This window comes from Ascaphus truei, unplaced genomic scaffold (genome assembly GCF_040206685.1).
Source record: "Ascaphus truei isolate aAscTru1 unplaced genomic scaffold, aAscTru1.hap1 HAP1_SCAFFOLD_380, whole genome shotgun sequence".
Classification (NCBI taxonomy): domain Eukaryota; kingdom Metazoa; phylum Chordata; class Amphibia; order Anura; family Ascaphidae; genus Ascaphus; species Ascaphus truei.
In genome coordinates, this window is record NW_027456710.1 from 322,228 (window position 1) to 341,225 (window position 18,998).

Sequence of the window (18,998 nt, forward strand, 5' to 3'; positions counted from 1 at the left end):
ACTGGGAGAGAGAGCTGGGAATACTGGGAGAGAGAGCTGGGGACACTGGGAGAGAGAGAGCTGTGAATACTGGGAGAGAGAGAGCTGGGGATACTGGGAGAGAGAGCAGGGGATACTGGGAGAGAGAGCTGGGGACACTGGGAGAGAGAGAGCTGTGAATACTGGGAGAGAGAGCTGGGGATACTGGGAGAGAGAGCTGGGAATACTGGGAGAGAGAGAGCTGTGAATACTGGGAGAGAGAGAGCTGGGGATACTGGGAGAGAGAGCTGGGAATACTGGGAGAGAGAGCTGGGGATACTGGGAGAGAGAGAGCTGGGAATACTGGGAGAGAGAGCTGGGGACACTGGGAGAGAGAGAGCTGGGGATACTGGGAGAGAGAGCTGGGGATACTGGGAGAGAGAGAGCTGGGAATACTGGGAGAGAGAGCTGGGGATACTGGGAGAGAGAGAGCTGGGAATACTGGGAGAGAGAGAGCTGGGGACACTGGGAGAGAGAGAGCTGGGGATACTGGGAGAGAGAGAGCTGGGGACACTGGGAGAGAGAGCAGGGGGACACAGAGAGAGCGCAGGGGGACACTGGGAGAGCGCTGGGGGACACTGGGAGAGAGCGCTGGGGGACACAGAGAGAGCGCAGGGGGACACTGGGAGAGCGCTGGGGGACACTGGGAGAGAGAGCAGGGGGACACTGGGAGAGAGAGCAGGGGGACACTGGGAGAGAGAGCAGGGGGACACAGAGAGAGCGCAGGGGGACACTGGGAGAGCGCTGGGGGACACTGGGAGAGAGCGCTGGGGGACACTGGGAGAGAGAGCTGGGAATACTGGGAGAGAGAGCAGGGGACACAGAGAGAGCGCTGGGGGACACTGGGAGAGAGCGCTGGGGGACACAGAGAGAGCGCTGGGGGACACTGGGAGAGAGAGCTGGGGGACACAGAGAGAGCGCTGGGAGACACTGGGAGAGAGAGCAGGGGGACACTGGGAGAGAGAGCAGGGGGACACTGGGAGAGAGAGCTGGGGGACACTGGGAGAGAGAGCAGGGGGACACAGAGTGAGCGCTGGGGGACACTGGGAGAGAGAGCAGGGGACACTGGGAGAGAGCAGGGGGACACTGGGAGAGAGCAGGGGGACACTGGGAGAGAGCTGGGGGACACTGGGAGAGAGAGCAGGGGGACACTGGGAGAGAGCAGGGGGACACTGGGAGAGAGCAGGGGGACACTGGGAGAGAGAGCAGGGGGACACTGGGAGAGAGCAGGGGGACACTGGGAGAGAGCAGGGGACACTGGGAGAGAGCGCAGGGGGACACTGGGAGAGAGCAGGGGACACTGGGAGAGAGCAGGGGGACACTGGGAGAGAGCTGGGGGACACTGGGAGAGAGAGCAGGGGGACACTGGGAGAGAGCAGGGGGACACTGGGAGAGAGCAGGGGACACTGGGAGAGAGCGCAGGGGGACACTGGGAGAGAGCAGGGGACACTGGGAGAGAGCGCAGGGGGACACTGGGAGAGAGAGAGCTGGGGACACTGGGAGAGAGCAGGGGGACACTGGGAGAGAGAGCAGGGGGACACTGGGAGAGAGCAGGGGGACACTGGGAGAGAGAGCAGGGGGACACTGGGAGAGAGCGCAGGGGGACACTGGGAGAGCGCTGGGGGACACTGGGAGAGAGAGCTGGGGGACACTGGGAGAGCGCTGGGGGACACTGGGAGAGAGAGCTGGGGGACACTGGGAGAGCGCTGGGGGACACAGAGAGCGCTGGGGGACACTGGGAGAGAGCAGGGGGACACTGGGAGAGAGCGCAGGGGGACACTGGGAGAGAGAGCAGGGGGACACTGGGAGAGAGCAGGGGGACACTGGGAGAGAGCGCAGGGGGACACTGGGAGAGAGAGCAGGGGACACTGGGAGAGCGCTGGGGGACACTGGGAGAGCGCTGGGGGACACTGGGAGAGAGAGCAGGGGGACACTGGGAGAGCGCTGGGGGACACTGGGAGAGAGCGCTGGGGGACACTGGGAGAGCGCTGGGGGACACTGGGAGAGCGCTGGGGGACACGGAGAGAGAGCTGGGGGACACTGGGAGAGCGCTGGGGGACACTGGGAGAGAGCGCTGGGGGACACTGGGAGAGCGCTGGGGGACACTGGGAGAGCGCTGGGGGACACTGGGAGAGAGAGCAGGGGACACAGAGAGAGCGCTGGGGGACACTGGGAGAGAGAGCAGGGGGACACTGGGAGAGAGAGCAGGGGGACACGGAGAGAGAGCAGGGGACACAGAGAGCGCTGGGGGACACTGGGAGAGAGAGCAGGGGGACACTGGGAGAGAGCAGGGGGACACTGGGAGAGAGCAGGGGGACACTGGGAGAGAGCAGGGGGACACTGGGAGAGAGCAGGGGGACACTGGGAGAGAGCAGGGGGACACTGGGAGAGAGCAGGGGGACACTGGGAGAGAGCAGGGGGACACTGGGAGAGAGCAGGGGGACACTGGGAGAGAGCAGGGGGACACTGGGAGAGAGAGCAGGGGGACACTGGGAGAGAGCAGGGGGACACTGGGAGAGAGCAGGGGGACACTGGGAGAGAGCAGGGGACACTGGGAGAGAGCGCAGGGGGACACTGGGAGAGAGAGCAGGGGGACACTGGGAGAGCGCTGGGGGACACGGAGAGAGAGCAGGGGGACACTGGGAGAGAGAGCAGGGGACACAGAGAGAGCGCTGGGGGACACTGGGAGAGCGCTGGGGGACACTGGGAGAGCGCTGGGGGACACAGAGAGAGCGCTGGGGGACACTGGGAGAGCGCTGGGGGACACTGGGAGAGAGCGCTGGGGGACACTGGGAGAGAGAGCAGGGGACACAGAGAGAGCGCTGGGGGACACTGGGAGAGAGAGCAGGGGGACACAGAGAGAGCGCTGGGGGACACTGGGAGAGAGAGCAGGGGACACAGAGAGCGCTGGGGGACACTGGGAGAGAGAGCAGGGGACACAGAGAGAGCGCTGGGGACACTGGGAGAGAGAGAGCTGGGGATACTGGGAGAGAGAGCTGGGGATACTGGGAGAGAGAGAGCTGGGGATACTGGGAGAGAGAGAGCTGGGGACACTGGGAGAGAGAGCTGGGAATACTGGGAGAGAGAGAGCTGGGGATACTGGGAGAGAGAGAGCTGGGGATACTGGGAGAGAGAGAGCTGGGAATACTGGGAGAGAGAGAGCTGGGAATACTGGGAGAGAGAGAGCTGGGGATACTGGGAGAGAGAGAGCTGGGGATACTGGGAGAGAGAGAGCTGGGGATACTGGGAGAGAGAGAGCTGGGGATACTGGGAGAGAGAGAGCTGGGGATACTGGGAGAGAGAGAGCTGGGGATACTGGGAGAGAGAGAGCTGGGGATACTGGGAGAGAGAGAGCTGGGGATACTGGGAGAGAGAGAGCTGGGGACACTGGGAGAGAGAGAGCTGGGGATACTGGGAGAGAGAGAGCTGGGAATACTGGGAGAGAGAGAGCTGGGGATACTGGGAGAGAGAGAGCTGGGGATACTGGGAGAGAGAGAGCTGGGGAATACTGGGAGAGAGAGAGCTGGGGATACTGGGAGAGAGAGAGCTGGGGACACTGGGAGAGAGAGAGCTGGGGATACTGGGAGAGAGAGAGCTGGGGACACTGGGAGAGAGAGAGCTGGGGATACTGGGAGAGAGAGAGCTGGGGACACTGGGAGAGAGAGCTGGGAATACTGGGAGAGAGAGCTGGGAATACTGGGAGAGAGAGAGCTGGGGATACTGGGAGAGAGAGAGCTGGGAATACTGGGAGAGAGAGAGCTGGGGATACTGGGAGAGAGAGAGCTGGGGATACTGGGAGAGAGAGAGCTGGGGATACTGGGAGAGAGAGAGCTGGGGATACTGGGAGAGAGAGAGCTGGGGACACTGGGAGAGAGAGAGCTGGGGATACTGGGAGAGAGAGAGCTGGGAATACTGGGAGAGAGAGAGCTGGGGATACTGGGAGAGAGAGAGCTGGGGATACTGGGAGAGAGAGAGCTGGGGATACTGGGAGAGAGAGAGCTGGGGATACTGGGAGAGAGAGAGCTGGGGATACTGGGAGAGAGAGAGCTGGGGATACTGGGAGAGAGAGAGCTGGGAATACTGGGAGAGAGAGAGCTGGGGACACTGGGAGAGAGAGCTGGGGACACTGGGAGAGAGAGCTGGGAATACTGGGAGAGAGAGAGCTGGGGAATACTGGGAGAGAGAGAGCTGGGGACACTGGGAGAGAGAGAGCTGGGGATACTGGGAGAGAGAGAGCTGGGAATACTGGGAGAGAGAGAGCTGGGGACACTGGGAGAGAGAGAGCTGGGGATACTGGGAGAGAGAGAGCTGGGGATACTGGGAGAGAGAGAGCTGGGGATACTGGGAGAGAGAGAGCTGGGGATACTGGGAGAGAGAGAGCTGGGGATACTGGGAGAGAGAGAGCTGGGGATACTGGGAGAGAGAGAGCTGGGAATACTGGGAGAGAGAGAGCTGGGGATACTGGGAGAGAGAGAGCTGGGGATACTGGGAGAGAGAGAGCTGGGGATACTGGGAGAGAGAGAGCTGGGGATACTGGGAGAGAGAGAGCTGGGGATACTGGGAGAGAGAGAGCTGGGGATACTGGGAGAGAGAGAGCTGGGGATACTGGGAGAGAGAGAGCTGGGAATACTGGGAGAGAGAGAGCTGGGGACACTGGGAGAGAGAGCTGGGGACACTGGGAGAGAGAGCTGGGAATACTGGGAGAGAGAGAGCTGGGGACACTGGGAGAGAGAGAGCTGGGGATACTGGGAGAGAGAGAGCTGGGGATACTGGGAGAGAGAGAGCTGGGGATACTGGGAGAGAGAGAGCTGGGGACACTGGGAGAGAGAGAGCTGGGGATACTGGGAGAGAGAGAGCTGGGGATACTGGGAGAGAGAGAGCTGGGGATACTGGGAGAGAGAGAGCTGGGAATACTGGGAGAGAGAGAGCTGGGGACACTGGGAGAGAGAGCTGGGGACACTGGGAGAGAGAGCTGGGGATACTGGGAGAGAGAGCTGGGGACACTGGGAGAGAGAGAGCTGGGGATACTGGGAGAGAGAGAGCTGGGGATACTGGGAGAGAGAGAGCTGGGGATACTGGGAGAGAGAGAGCTGGGGACACTGGGAGAGAGAGAGCTGGGGGACACTGGGAGAGAGAGAGCTGGGGACACTGGGAGAGAGAGAGCTGGGAATACTGGGAGAGAGAGAGCTGGGGATACTGGGAGAGAGAGAGCTGGGAATACTGGGAGAGAGAGCTGGGAATACTGGGAGAGAGAGCTGGGGATACTGGGAGAGAGAGAGCAGAGGACACTGGGAGAGAGAGCTGGGAATACTGGGAGAGAGAGCTGGGGACACTGGGAGAGAGAGCGCTGGGGATACTGGGAGAGAGAGCTGGGAATACTGGGAGAGAGAGAGCTGGGGATACTGGGAGAGAGAGAGCTGGGGATACTGGGAGAGAGAGAGCTGGGGACACTGGGAGAGAGAGAGCTGGGAATACTGGGAGAGAGAGAGCTGGGAATACTGGGAGAGAGAGAGCTGGGAATACTGGGAGAGAGAGAGCTGGGGACACTGGGAGAGAGAGAGAGCTGGGGACACTGGGAGAGAGAGAGCTGGGGATACTGGGAGAGAGAGAGCTGGGGACACTGGGAGAGAGAGCTGGGGACACTGGGAGAGAGAGCTGGGAATACTGGGAGAGAGAGAGCTGGGAATACTGGGAGAGAGAGAGCTGGGAATACTGGGAGAGAGAGAGCTGGGGAATACTGGGAGAGAGAGAGCTGGGGACACTGGGAGAGAGAGCTGGGAATACTGGGAGAGAGAGAGCTGGGGATACTGGGAGAGAGAGAGCTGGGGATACTGGGAGAGAGAGAGCTGGGGACACTGGGAGAGAGAGAGCTGGGGACACTGGGAGAGAGAGCTGGGAATACTGGGAGAGAGAGAGCTGGGAATACTGGGAGAGAGAGAGCTGGGAATACTGGGAGAGAGAGCTGGGAATACTGGGAGAGAGAGCTGGGGAATACTGGGAGAGAGAGAGCTGGGGAATACTGGGAGAGAGAGAGCTGGGAATACTGGGAGAGAGAGAGCTGGGGATACTGGGAGAGAGAGAGCTGTGAATACTGGGAGAGAGAGCTGGGAATACTGGGAGAGAGAGCTGGGGATACTGGGAGAGAGAGAGCTGGGGACACTGGGAGAGAGAGAGCTGGGAATACTGGGAGAGAGAGCTGGGAATACTGGGAGAGAGAGAGCTGGGGACACTGGGAGAGAGAGAGCTGGGAATACTGGGAGAGAGAGAGCTGGGGATACTGGGAGAGAGAGAGTTGGGAATACTGGGAGAGAGAGCTGGGAATACTGGGAGAGAGAGCTGGGAATACTGGGAGAGAGAGCTGGGGACACTGGGAGAGAGAGAGCTGGGAATACTAGGAGAGAGAGCTGGGAATACTGGGAGAGAGAGAGCTGGGAATACTGGGAGAGAGAGTGCTGGGGACACTGGGAGAGAGAGAGCTGGGAATACTGGGAGAGAGAGAGCTGGGGATACTGGGAGAGAGAGAGCTGGGAATACTGGGAGAGAGAGAGCTGGGGATACTGGGAGAGAGAGAGCTGGGGACACTGGGAGAGAGAGAGCTGGGGATACTGGGAGAGAGAGAGCTGGGGATACTGGGAGAGAGAGAGCTGGGAATACTGGGAGAGAGAGAGCTGGGGACACTGGGAGAGAGAGCTGGGGATACTGGGAGAGAGAGAGCTGGGGATACTGGGAGAGAGAGAGCTGGGGATACTGGGAGAGAGAGAGCTGGGGATACTGGGAGAGAGAGAGCTGGGGATACTGGGAGAGAGAGAGCTGGGGACACTGGGAGAGAGAGAGCTGGGGACACTGGGAGAGAGAGCTGGGAATACTGGGAGAGAGAGAGCTGGGAATACTGGGAGAGAGAGAGCTGGGAATACTGGGAGAGAGAGCTGGGAATACTGGGAGAGAGAGCTGGGGATACTGGGAGAGAGAGAGCTGGGGATACTGGGAGAGAGAGAGCTGGGGATACTGGGAGAGAGAGAGCTGGGGACACTGGGAGAGAGAGAGCTGGGAATACTGGGAGAGAGAGAGCTGTGAATACTGGGAGAGAGAGAGCTGGGGATACTGGGAGAGAGAGCTGGGGATACTGGGAGAGAGAGAGCAGAGGACACTGGGAGAGAGAGCTGGGAATACTGGGAGAGAGAGCTGGGGACACTGGGAGAGAGAGAGCTGGGAATACTGGGAGAGAGAGCTGGGAATACTGGGAGAGAGAGAGCTGGGGATACTGGGAGAGAGAGAGCTGGGGACACTGGGAGAGAGAGAGCTGGGAATACTGGGAGAGAGAGAGCTGGGGATACTGGGAGAGAGAGCTGGGGATACTGGGAGAGAGAGCTGGGAATACTGGGAGAGAGAGAGCTGGGAATACTGGGAGAGAGAGCAGAGGACACTGGGAGAGAGAGAGCTGGGAATACTGGGAGAGAGAGCTGGGGACACTGGGAGAGAGAGAGCTGGGAATACTGGGAGAGAGAGAGCTGGGGATACTGGGAGAGAGAGAGCTGGGAATACTGGGAGAGAGAGCTGGGGACACAGGGAGAGAGAGAGCTGGGAATACTGGGAGAGAGAGCTGGGAATACTGGGAGAGAGAGAGCTGGGGACACAGGGAGAGAGAGAGCTGGGAATACTGGGAGAGAGAGCTGGGAATACTGGGAGAGAGAGCTGGGAATACTAGGAGAGAGAGCTGGGGATACTGGGAGAGAGAGCTGGGGACACAGGGAGAGAGAGCTGGGAATACTGGGAGAGAGAGCTGGGGACACTGGGAGAGAGAGAGCTGGGGACACAGGGAGAGAGAGCTGGGGACACTGGGAGAGAGAGAGCTGGGAATACTGGGAGAGAGAGCTGGGGACACTGGGAGAGAGAGCTGGGAATACTGGGAGAGAGAGAGCTGGGGATACTGGGAGAGAGAGAGCTGGGAATACTGGGAGAGAGAGAGCTGGGGATACTGGGAGAGAGAGAGCTGGGAATACTGGGAGAGAGAGCTGGGGACACTGGGAGAGAGAGAGCTGGGAATACTGGGAGAGAGAGAGCTGGGGATACTGGGAGAGAGAGCTGGGGATACTGGGAGAGAGAGCTGGGAATACTGGGAGAGAGAGCTGGGGATACTGGGAGAGAGAGAGCTGGGGATACTGGGAGAGAGAGAGCTGGGAATACTGGGAGAGAGAGCTGGGAATACTGGGAGAGAGAGCTGGGGACACAGGGAGAGAGAGAGCTGGGAATACTGGGAGAGAGCGAGCTGTGAATACTGGGAGAGAGAGAGCTGGGGATACTGGGAGAGAGAGAGCTGGGGACACTGGGAGAGAGAGAGCTGGGGATACTGGGAGAGAGAGAGCTGGGAATACTGGGAGAGAGAGCTGGGAATACTGGGAGAGAGAGAGCTGGGGATACTGGGAGAGAGAGCTGGGAATACTGGGAGAGAGAGCTGGGAATACTGGGAGAGAGAGCTGGGGACACTGGGAGAGAGAGAGATGGGAATACTGGGAGAGAGAGCTGGGAATACTGGGAGAGAGAGAGCTGGGGATACTGGGAGAGAGAGAGCTGGGGACACTGGGAGAGAGAGAGCTGGGAATACTGGGAGAGAGAGCTGGGAATACTGGGAGAGAGAGAGCTGGGGATACTGGGAGAGAGAGAGCTGGGAATACTGGGAGAGAGAGCTGGGAATACTGGGAGAGAGAGCTGGGGACACTGGGAGAGAGAGAGCTGGGAATACTGGGAGAGAGAGCTGGGAATACTGGGAGAGAGAGCTGGGAATACTAGGAGAGAGAGCTGGGGATACTGGGAGAGAGAGAGCTGGGAATACTGGGAGAGAGAGCTGGGGACACAGGGAGAGAGAGAGCTGGGGATACTGGGAGAGAGAGAGCTGGGAATACTGGGAGAGAGAGAGCTGGGGACACTGGGAGAGAGAGCTGGGGACACTGGGAGAGAGAGCTGGGGACACAGGGAGAGAGAGAGCTGGGAATACTGGGAGAGAGAGCTGGGAATACTGGGAGAGAGAGCTGGGGATACTGGGAGAGAGAGCTGGGGACACTGGGAGAGAGAGCTGGGGATACTGGGAGAGAGAGCTGGGGATACTGGGAGAGAGAGCTGGGGACACTGGGAGAGAGAGCTGGGGATACTGGGAGAGAGAGCTGGGGATACTGGGAGAGAGAGAGCTGGGAATACTGGGAGAGAGAGCTGGGGATACTGGGAGAGAGAGAGCTGTGAATACTGGGAGAGAGAGAGCTGGGGATACTGGGAGAGAGAGCGCTGGGGATACTGGGAGAGAGAGAGCTGGGGACACTGGGAGAGAGAGAGCTGGGGATACTGGGAGAGAGAGAGCTGGGGACACTGGGAGAGAGAGAGCTGGGAATACTGGGAGAGAGAGCTGGGGACACTGGGAGAGAGAGAGCTGGGAATACTGGGAGAGAGAGAGCTGGGGACACAGGGAGAGAGAGAGCTGGGGATACTGGGAGAGAGAGAGCTGGGAATACTGGGAGAGAGAGCTGGGGATACTGGGAGAGAGGGAGAGCTGGGAATACTGGGAGAGAGAGAGCTGGGGACACTGGGAGAGAGAGAGCTGGGAATACTGGGAGAGAGAGAGCTGGGGACACTGGGAGAGAGAGAGCTGGGGATACTGGGAGAGAGAGAGCTGGGGACACTGGGAGAGAGAGAGCTGGGAATACTAGGAGAGAGAGCTGGGAATACTGGGAGAGAGAGAGCTGTGAATACTGGGAGAGAGAGCGCTGGGGATACTGGGAGAGAGAGAGCTGGGGACACTGGGAGAGAGAGAGCTGGGAATACTAGGAGAGAGAGCTGGGAATACTAGGAGAGAGCTGAGGACAGTGGGAGAGAGAGCTGGGGACACTGGGAGAGAGAGAGCTGGGAATACTGGGAGAGAGAGCTGGGGACACTGGGAGAGAGAGAGCTGGGAATACTGGGAGAGAGAGAGCTGGGGATACTGGGAGAGAGAGCAGGGGATACTGGGAGAGAGAGAGCTGGGGATACTGGGAGAGAGAGCTGGGAATACTAGGAGAGAGAGAGCTGGGGACACTGGGAGAGAGAGAGCTGGGAATACTGGGAGAGAGAGAGCTGGGAATACTGGGAGAGAGAGAGCTGGGGACACTGGGAGAGAGAGCTGGGAATACTGGGAGAGAGAGAGCTGGGAATACTGGGAGAGAGAGCTGGGGATACTGGGAGAGAGAGCTGGGAATACTGGGAGAGAGAGAGCTGGGGATACTGGGAGAGAGAGAGCTGGGGATACTGGGAGAGAGAGAGCTGGGGATACTGGGAGAGAGAGAGAGCTGTGAATACTGGGAGAGAGAGAGCTGGGAATACTGGGAGAGAGAGAGCTGGGGACACAGGGAGAGAGAGAGCTGGGAATACTGGGAGAGAGAGAGCTGGGGACACTGGGAGAGAGAGAGCTGGGGATACTGGGAGAGAGAGAGCTGGGGACACTGGGAGAGAGAGCTGGGGATACTGGGAGAGAGAGCTGGGGATACTGGGAGAGAGAGAGCTGGGAATACTGGGAGAGAGAGCTGGGGACACTGGGAGAGAGAGAGCTGGGGATACTGGGAGAGAGAGAGCTGGGGACACTGGGAGAGAGAGAGCTGGGACACTGGGAGAGAGAGAGCTGGGGACACTGGGAGAGAGAGAGAGCTGGGAATACTAGGAGAGAGCTGAGGACAGTGGGAGAGAGAGCTGGGGACACTGGGAGAGAGAGAGCTGGGAATACTGGGAGAGAGAGCTGGGGACACTGGGAGAGAGAGAGCTGGGAATACTGGGAGAGAGAGCTGGGGACACTGGGAGAGAGAGAGCTGGGAATACTGGGAGAGAGAGCTGGGGATACTGGGAGAGAGAGAGCTGGGAATACTAGGAGAGAGAGCTGGGAATACTGGGAGAGAGAGAGCTGGGAATACTAGGAGAGAGAGCTGAGGACACTGGGAGAGAGAGAGCTGGGAATACTAGGAGAGAGAGCTGGGAATACTGGGAGAGAGAGAGCTGGGGACACTGGGAGAGAGAGAGCTGGGAATACTGGGAGAGAGAGCTGGGGACACTGGGAGAGAGAGAGCTGGGGATACTGGGAGAGAGAGAGCTGGGAATACTAGGAGAGAGAGCTGGGGACACTGGGAGAGAGGGAGAGCTGGGGACACTGGGAGAGAGAGCTGGGAATACTGGGAGAGAGGGCTGGGAATACTGGGAGAGAGAGCTGGGGATACTGGGAGAGAGAGAGCTGGGAATACTAGGAGAGAGAGCTGGGAATACTAGGAGAGAGAGCTGGGGACACTGGGAGAGAGAGAGCTGGGAATACTGGGAGAGAGAGAGCTGGGGACACTGGGAGAGAGAGCTGGGAATACTGGGAGAGAGAGAGCTGGGGACACTGGGAGAGAGAGAGCTGGGGACACTGGGAGAGAGAGAGCTGGGGACACTGGGAGAGAGAGGGCTGGGAATACTGGGAGAGAGAGCTGGGAATACTGGGAGAGAGAGCTGGGAATACTGGGAGAGAGAGAGCTGGGGACACTGGGAGAGAGAGAGCTGGGAATACTAGGAGAGAGAGCTGGGGACACTGGTTTTAGCGGTGCTTCCTGGGCCTGGCAGTAACTGACCGCATACTGGCACCGCACACTCCTCCTGTCGCACGGTGGGGTCTCTCGTGTAACACCACGGGCCTAATGGACTGTCGTCAGGGTTACGGCAGAAGTTTTGCGTCAGGCTGAAGTTTGGATGCGTGATAGGGTTAATCCTGTGAGAGAGAGTAAGAACCCAGGAGAGGAGAGAGTCAGAACCTGTGAGAGTCAGAACCCAGGAGAGGAGAGAGTCAGAACCTGTGAGAGTCAGAACCAAGGAGAGGAGACAGTCAGGACCTGTGAGAGAGTCAGAACCCAGGAGAGGAGAGAGTCCGAACCTGTGAAAGAGTCAGAACCCAGGAGAGGAGAGAGTCAGAACCCTGTGAGAGAGAGTAAGAACCCAGGAGAGGAGAGAGTCAGAACCTGTGAGAGTCAGAACCAAGGAGAGGAGACAGTCAGGACCTGTGAGAGAGTCAGAACCCAGGAGAGGAGAGAGTCCGAACCTGTGAAAGAGTCAGAACCCAGGAGAGGAGACAGTCAGAACCTGTGAGAGTCAGAACCCAGGAGAGGAGAGAGTCAGAACCTGTGAGAGTCAGAACCCAGGAGAGGAGACAGTCAGAACCTGTGAGAGTCAGAACCCAGGAGAGGAGAGAGTCAGAACCTGTGAGAGTCAGAACCTTTGAGAATCAGAAACATCAACACAGAGTTGGCAAAAACATGCACATCACTCCCCCATGTACACCTGGCTCAGCATGACTCCATCATACCCCAACATCTGTACGACTATGTGCACCTCAACCAGCAAGCCTCGCGCTACTTTGCAGAGACCTTGAAAGATGTCACCTTGGAGAGAACAGCCAAATACTCCCCACAGGACAGAACACTGCACCATGGACCCAGAATACACACATCTCATGAGACACAGAGATACTCACATAGACAGCAGCATTGGGACAACAACCCAGCATCGCAGCAAAGCACCACACCAACAACCTCCAGAACCAGACTAACGGCTAGCAACGAACTAAAGGAAATCCGGGAACTGCTCACTTCCATCTGCACCAGCCTGACGTAAGTATGCATAATCCTACCAAAATCACTACCACAAACAAGCATACACCACTACATGCAGAGAGAGAGAGAGAGAGTCACACACAGAGAGAGAGAGAGAGAGAGAGAGAGAGAGAGAGAGAGAGAGAGAGAGAGAGAGAGAGAGAGAGAGAGAGAGAGAGAGAGAGAGAGAGAGAGAGAGAGAGAGAGAGAGAGAGAGAGAGAGAGTCACTACCATCTGCACCAGCCTGACGTAAGTATGCATAATCCTACCAAAATCATTACCACAAACAAGCATACACCACTACATGCAGAGAGAGAGAGAGAGAGAGAGAGAGAGAGAGAGAGAGTCACACACAGAGAGAGAGAGAGAGAGAGAGAGAGAGTCACTACCACAAACAAGCATACACCACTACATGCAGAGAAAGAGAAGTACATCCATGCTAAGAATGAATGTACCCCCATGTATTGTATCAACAAAGACTAGTAACAAAACAAACAAAAAAAAACTTGCAAATTAACTCACTGGAAGGCATAAGATATATAACTTATAGAGTATTCAAGATGGGATCTTTTAAAATTAGCAGTTGGGACATCCAGGGCCTGAATGCGTCAGCATTTGGTTCTAAACCACAAGATCCAGACTTCATAAACAATTTGAGGAGCATAGACATTTTTATCCTCCACGAAACATGGATCCAATCGGAGGAGATGTCTCTCATACCTAGGGGTTATAGGTAGCTCCTAGTCCCAGCCCAAAAACACAAAGGTGTGAAACGAGGCCGTCATTCAGGAGGAATCATAATATGGTACAAAGAGGAGCTAAACAGCCAAATAAACCCAATGAAGAGAGGAGATACCCACATGTGGCTACAAATAAAAGGCTCCATGTTCACCCATGAATATGACACATACCTCTGTGCAGCATACATCCCCCCCTCCGACTCCCCATACTACAATCCAGACATCTTCCAGACCCTCCAGACAGAGGCAAACCCCTTTTAGACCCTGGGTAAAGTGCTGATATGTGGAGACCCGAACAGGCAGAGAACAGGACTACATATCTACCGAGTGAAATAACTACATCTTTGGAAGTGGCACTTGCTGCCATAGCTCTGTGACACGCCAAAGAACCAGCTACGACAGCGCAATAAGCAAGAAAGGTAAAGAGCTGCTGAACCTGTGTCGCGGTCTGGGACTGTACATTATCAATGGACGGACAAGGGGAGACTCTTTGGGTAGATACACATACAGCTCCGTGCTGGGCAGCAGCGTAGTAGATTACGCAATCACTGGTATAGACCCACAAGCCATCAGTGCTTTCATAGTCACACCAGCATCGCCCCTATCAGACCACAATAACACCCTGCTCTTTACTAAGAGACCAGACCAACCAAGCACAACACAAAGAACCCATCTCCACCTTACACCATTGTGTCCAGTATTTTTGGAAAAGCGACCTGGCAACCTTATACACACACACAGTGTACGTACATACACACACACACACACACACACACACACACACACACACACACACACACACACACACACAGATATACACACACAGTGTACGCAGATACAGATACACACACACAGTGTACGTACATACAGATACACACACACACACACACACACACACACACAGATATACACACACATTGTACGCAGATACAGATACACACACACAGTGTACGTACATACAGATACACACACACACATATATACACACACAGTGTACGCAGATACAGATACACACACACAGTGTACACAGATATACACACATTGTACGCAGATACAGATACACACACACAGTGTACGTACATACAGATACACACACACACACACATATATACACACACAGTGTACGCAGATACAGATACACACACACAGTGTACACAGATATACACACAGTGTACGCAGATACAGATACACACACACAGTGTACGTACATACAGATACACACACACACACACACATATATACACACACAGTGTACGCAGATACAGATACACACACACAGTGTACACAGATATACACACATTGTACGCAGATACAGATACACACACACAGTGTACGTACATACAGATACACACACACACACACATATATACACACACAGTGTACGCAGATACAGATACACACACACAGTGTACACAGATATACACACAGTGTACGCAGATACAGATATACACACACATTGTACATAGATACAGATACACACACACAGTGTACACAGACAGATATTCACACGGTATGCAGATACAGATACACACACACACAGTGTACACAGAGAGATACACACACACACACACACACACACACACACACACACACACACACACACACACACACTGTACGTAGATAAAGATACACACACAATGTGTACAGAGATACAGAGACATACACAGTGTACACAGACAGATATACATACACAGTGTACGCAGATACACACACACAGTGTACGCAGATACAGATATACACATGTAGCAGGGTCCCCCCTGACTACTATTCTGCCCAGTGCTGGCAGTAAGCCCTGGTACTATCTGTTTGCCAGTAGTTATCATGGGGTTTTCCCCCTCACCTTTGGAACTGCATTTGAGTGACAGCAGGGGGTGGTACATCCTGTTGTAGCTGGGACGGGGTGCCCGCCTCCTGGCTGTACTTACGGGCAGGACCGCCCGGTCACACATTGGAGAGGCTGCATATTGGGCCTACTCTATTCCTCTTCCCTGCAGGGAGGAGTGAGTGTGATCATACCTCCGCCTCCACTAGGGAGGTGGGGAAGGGCTAGGACGGCTGCGGGTGCCCTTGGCCTGTAGTGGCGGTCCAGGGACCATCATCCGGTGAACCCTGAGAGACTGTATTGGGCAGAACCTGCCTTGTTCCTGTTACTGCAGAGTATAGTAATAAACCCGTTCCTGTTTGCATATACCTCCTGCCTGGTGCGTGACCTTACTGGGTGGAGAGGTAATAAGTTCTACCGTGGGAGATCACCTTCAGTTCCTGGAGCCTACGGCAGATGGAGGCGCTGCACTGCTAAAGAGATATGTGGGGTATGAACCCCAGAAGCCTGTTCCTGTGTCCCCACTACCATCGGCGGACGACTCGGCCCTCCTGTTGCCAGCAGGTATATGCACCACACACCCTGTAATGGCCCCTATCTGCGATTGGGTGGGGGAAGCACCGTTACATTTGGAGGCACTGCAGAGATCTGTTTACCAAACAGGCCAGGCTTTCAGCAAAACAAAGCTGGAAGTAATAAGATACGCTTCCAGAACAAGTGCTGAAACTGAAGGAGGGAGGCTAGGTGTAGTGTCCAGGGGACCCCTCCATACCATAACCAGGGACCACTTTCCCCGCTATGGAATTCTAACTTAGACGGCCCTATCAGGTGAATGGTCTGGAGATACAAAGGCTATTGTTGTTCTAAGTCGCCCTAAGGCGGGTAGTGGAGATGCCTAGAAGGGGGTGTACCTGGGAGCCCCAGGAGCCACTGAAGGGTCTGCAATACTGGCAGCCCAGAGGGGCAGCTTAAGGGTACTGCATAGGGAAGAAGCCCAGAGTACTACTAACCAGTAGCCAGACTAAAGAACCACAGAGTGCTTGTTATGGACTGTAATCGTGTGCAGCGTATCGAGGTGGAGCTTTGCTAGCCAGGGGTACAACCTACTCTCGGTAGACCGCAACCATGTGCTGTACAGATCCGCAGGAAATGAGTTCCCGCCAGAACCACGCAGACTGCGTGGCGGAGTTGCAAACTGCAGAAACCAGTGTTGCAAGAATGTTATGGAGTGCCGCGAAAGCCATAACCGCGCCCTTTTTCTGCTGCTTAGGACTTCTGGTTCCTCCAGACGTGCCTGCTCTTCAGATCGAGGAGACCGTCATAACTGCCCAAGTTCAACCCGCAAGTGAACGGTTTCAAAATGGCGTCCGGCCTCCCGCCGACAGCCACAAGGTTGTGCTCAGCGTGGGTGCTGAACCACGTGCTAATGGGTGCACCCTACTCCCGGGGACTTGGGATCCGCCTATGAAGCGAAAACCAGGACTCCACCCCAGCAGCGATGCGACTGGCTCAGTCAGGAGCCCAAGTCATCCTCTGTCACCGTCGGCCCCTCCTCTGATCTCCACCAGAGGGAGGGGACACTGTGACAACCAATGCTCATCGACTACCAAAGATAAGGGAGGAGTCGGACGCGCCCGACCGCACCCTCAGTTCTTCTGAGCCAGCAGTGTCAGCGGCGCTATCCTACCTGTGCTTCTGCCTCCACGCACTTTAGTCCGATCTAAAATGGCGGACTGTGCCGCAGGACATTGTTCCCTGCCCAGGGGATACCTAGAAGTAATAACTGGGGGTGCGTCTATGCCCAACTTGTGCCTATCCGGGTCAAGACCTGGACTGTGAAGCTCTGTGCCCTGCCTGTGGTGCCAGTTACTTCACACCCTGTCTGCCCTCGTCTATGTCTTGTTTGCCTGGATCAGGACCGACTCTGACACCGGGTCAGACGGTGGGGAGCTTCCTCTCCGTACAGCGGAGGCGGGCTCAGTATCCGAGACGGTTCCACAGCCGGAGCCGATCCCTGAGCGAGTCGAAGGGCCGAAATTTACATCCAGCATGAGCCGCAGCTCGGCCCCTGTCATGCCGCAATCACCGGTGTGCGGTTCTACTGTTGTCCTTAAAGACCAGGACTTTGCCGGAGATTCCAGACGATGGCGCGGCTTAGTCTGGAAGTCCCATCTGGGAGGAACTGAGCAGCAGCCGAGCCTTTCCTGGGTGACGAGACTCAGCGACTCGAGCAGCCGCCGGACTGCGCCTCCAGGGATCATCGGGGTTCCGGTATATCCGCGGGGCGGTGAGGAACCACCTCCTTACTCCCAGCAGGGCCCGATGGCGACGCCTGCGGAAACTCCCGGGCAAATATAGACATACACACAGATATATACACCGCATACATATACACCGCATACATATACACCGCATACATATACACCGCATACATATACACAGATATACAGATATATACACTGCATACATATACACCGATATACAGATATATACCACATACATATACACAGCATACATATACACAAAGATACAGATATATACACCACATACATACACACCGATATACAGATATATACACACAGATATACAGATATACAGATATATACACCGCATACATATACACCGCGTACATACACACAGATATACAGGAAAAGGTGGAATCCATACGTCAGAACATCCCCTCTGTTTCTTCCTCCCATCCTACTCCTCTTCCTAACTCTCCTCCTGCCTTCCTTGACTCCTTTTCCACTGTCTCAGAGGAGGATGTGTCGCTGTTGATCGCCTCTTCTCCCTTTACCACTTGCCCTCTTGATCCCATTCCCTCCCATCTCCTAAAACCTCTTGCTCCTACTATAATCCCTACGCTCACACACATTTTTAACTCCTCCCTATGCTCTGGAACCTTTCCCTCCTCCTTCAAACATGCAACAGTTATACCACTACTCAAAAACAGCAAGCTTGACCCTACTTGTCTTTCTAACTATCGACCTGTCTCCCTCCTGCCTTTGCCTCTAAACTCCTTGAACGTCTTGTATTCTCTCGCTTGCTCCATTTTCTCAACACCTATTCTCTCCTAGACCCTCTACAACCTGGCTTCTGCACTGCTCACTCCACGGAAACAGCCCTCACTAAAATAACTGACAACCTCCATGCTGCCAAAGACAGAGGTCATTACACTCTGCTCATATTACTCGACCTCTCTGCAGCATTTGACCGTGGACCACCCTCTTCTCCTTCACATTCTCCATACTCTTGGTATTCGGAACAAAGCTCTATCCTGGATCTCCTCTTACCTCTCCCATCGTACTTTCAGTGTCTCTTCTACTAACACCTCCTCCTCTATTGATCTCTCTGTGGGGGTACCCCAGGGCTCTGTCCTGGGACCTCTTCTCTTTTCTCTTTACACACTCTCTCTAGGTGACCTAATAACATCTTTTGGGTTTAATTATCACCTCTATGCTGACGACACACAAATATACTTTTCAACACCCGACCTTACACCTGCTGTACAAACCAAATTTTCTGAATGTCTCTCTGCTATATCATCCTGGATGGCCCTCCGCCGCCTTAAACTCAACATGGCTAAAACAGAGCTCCTCATACTTCCTCCCAAACCTGGCCCTACTACCTCCTTCCACATTACTGTTTGAACTACCATCATTCACCCAGTAGCCCAAGCACGCTGCCTAGGGGTCACACTCGACTCCTCTCTCACATTCGCCCCTCACATTCAAAACATATCTAAAACCTGTTGCTTTTTCCTCCGCAATATAACAAAGATACGCCCTTTC

At 55.7% G+C, this 18,998-nt stretch overlaps 1 protein-coding gene and 1 long non-coding RNA gene across 2 annotated transcripts in view; both read right to left on the bottom strand.

Moving 5' to 3' along the window:
• F2 (coagulation factor II, thrombin) overlaps positions 1-18,998 on the bottom strand; it is a gene marked incomplete at its 5' end in the record, with an annotated part of 49,678 nt that overhangs the window by 24,815 nt on the left and 5,865 nt on the right. Inside the window, 1 exon segment of the mRNA XM_075583802.1 lies at positions 11,631-11,767. Within this exon segment, the coding sequence (XP_075439917.1) occupies positions 11,631-11,767 (137 nt within the window).
• LOC142483874 (uncharacterized) lies at positions 11,774-12,882 on the bottom strand. The gene is made up of 3 exons (XR_012797477.1): positions 12,269-12,882; positions 12,136-12,174; positions 11,774-12,014 (listed from the first exon to the last, which is right to left on the bottom strand). It is a non-coding gene; the product is annotated as an uncharacterized LOC142483874 (long non-coding RNA).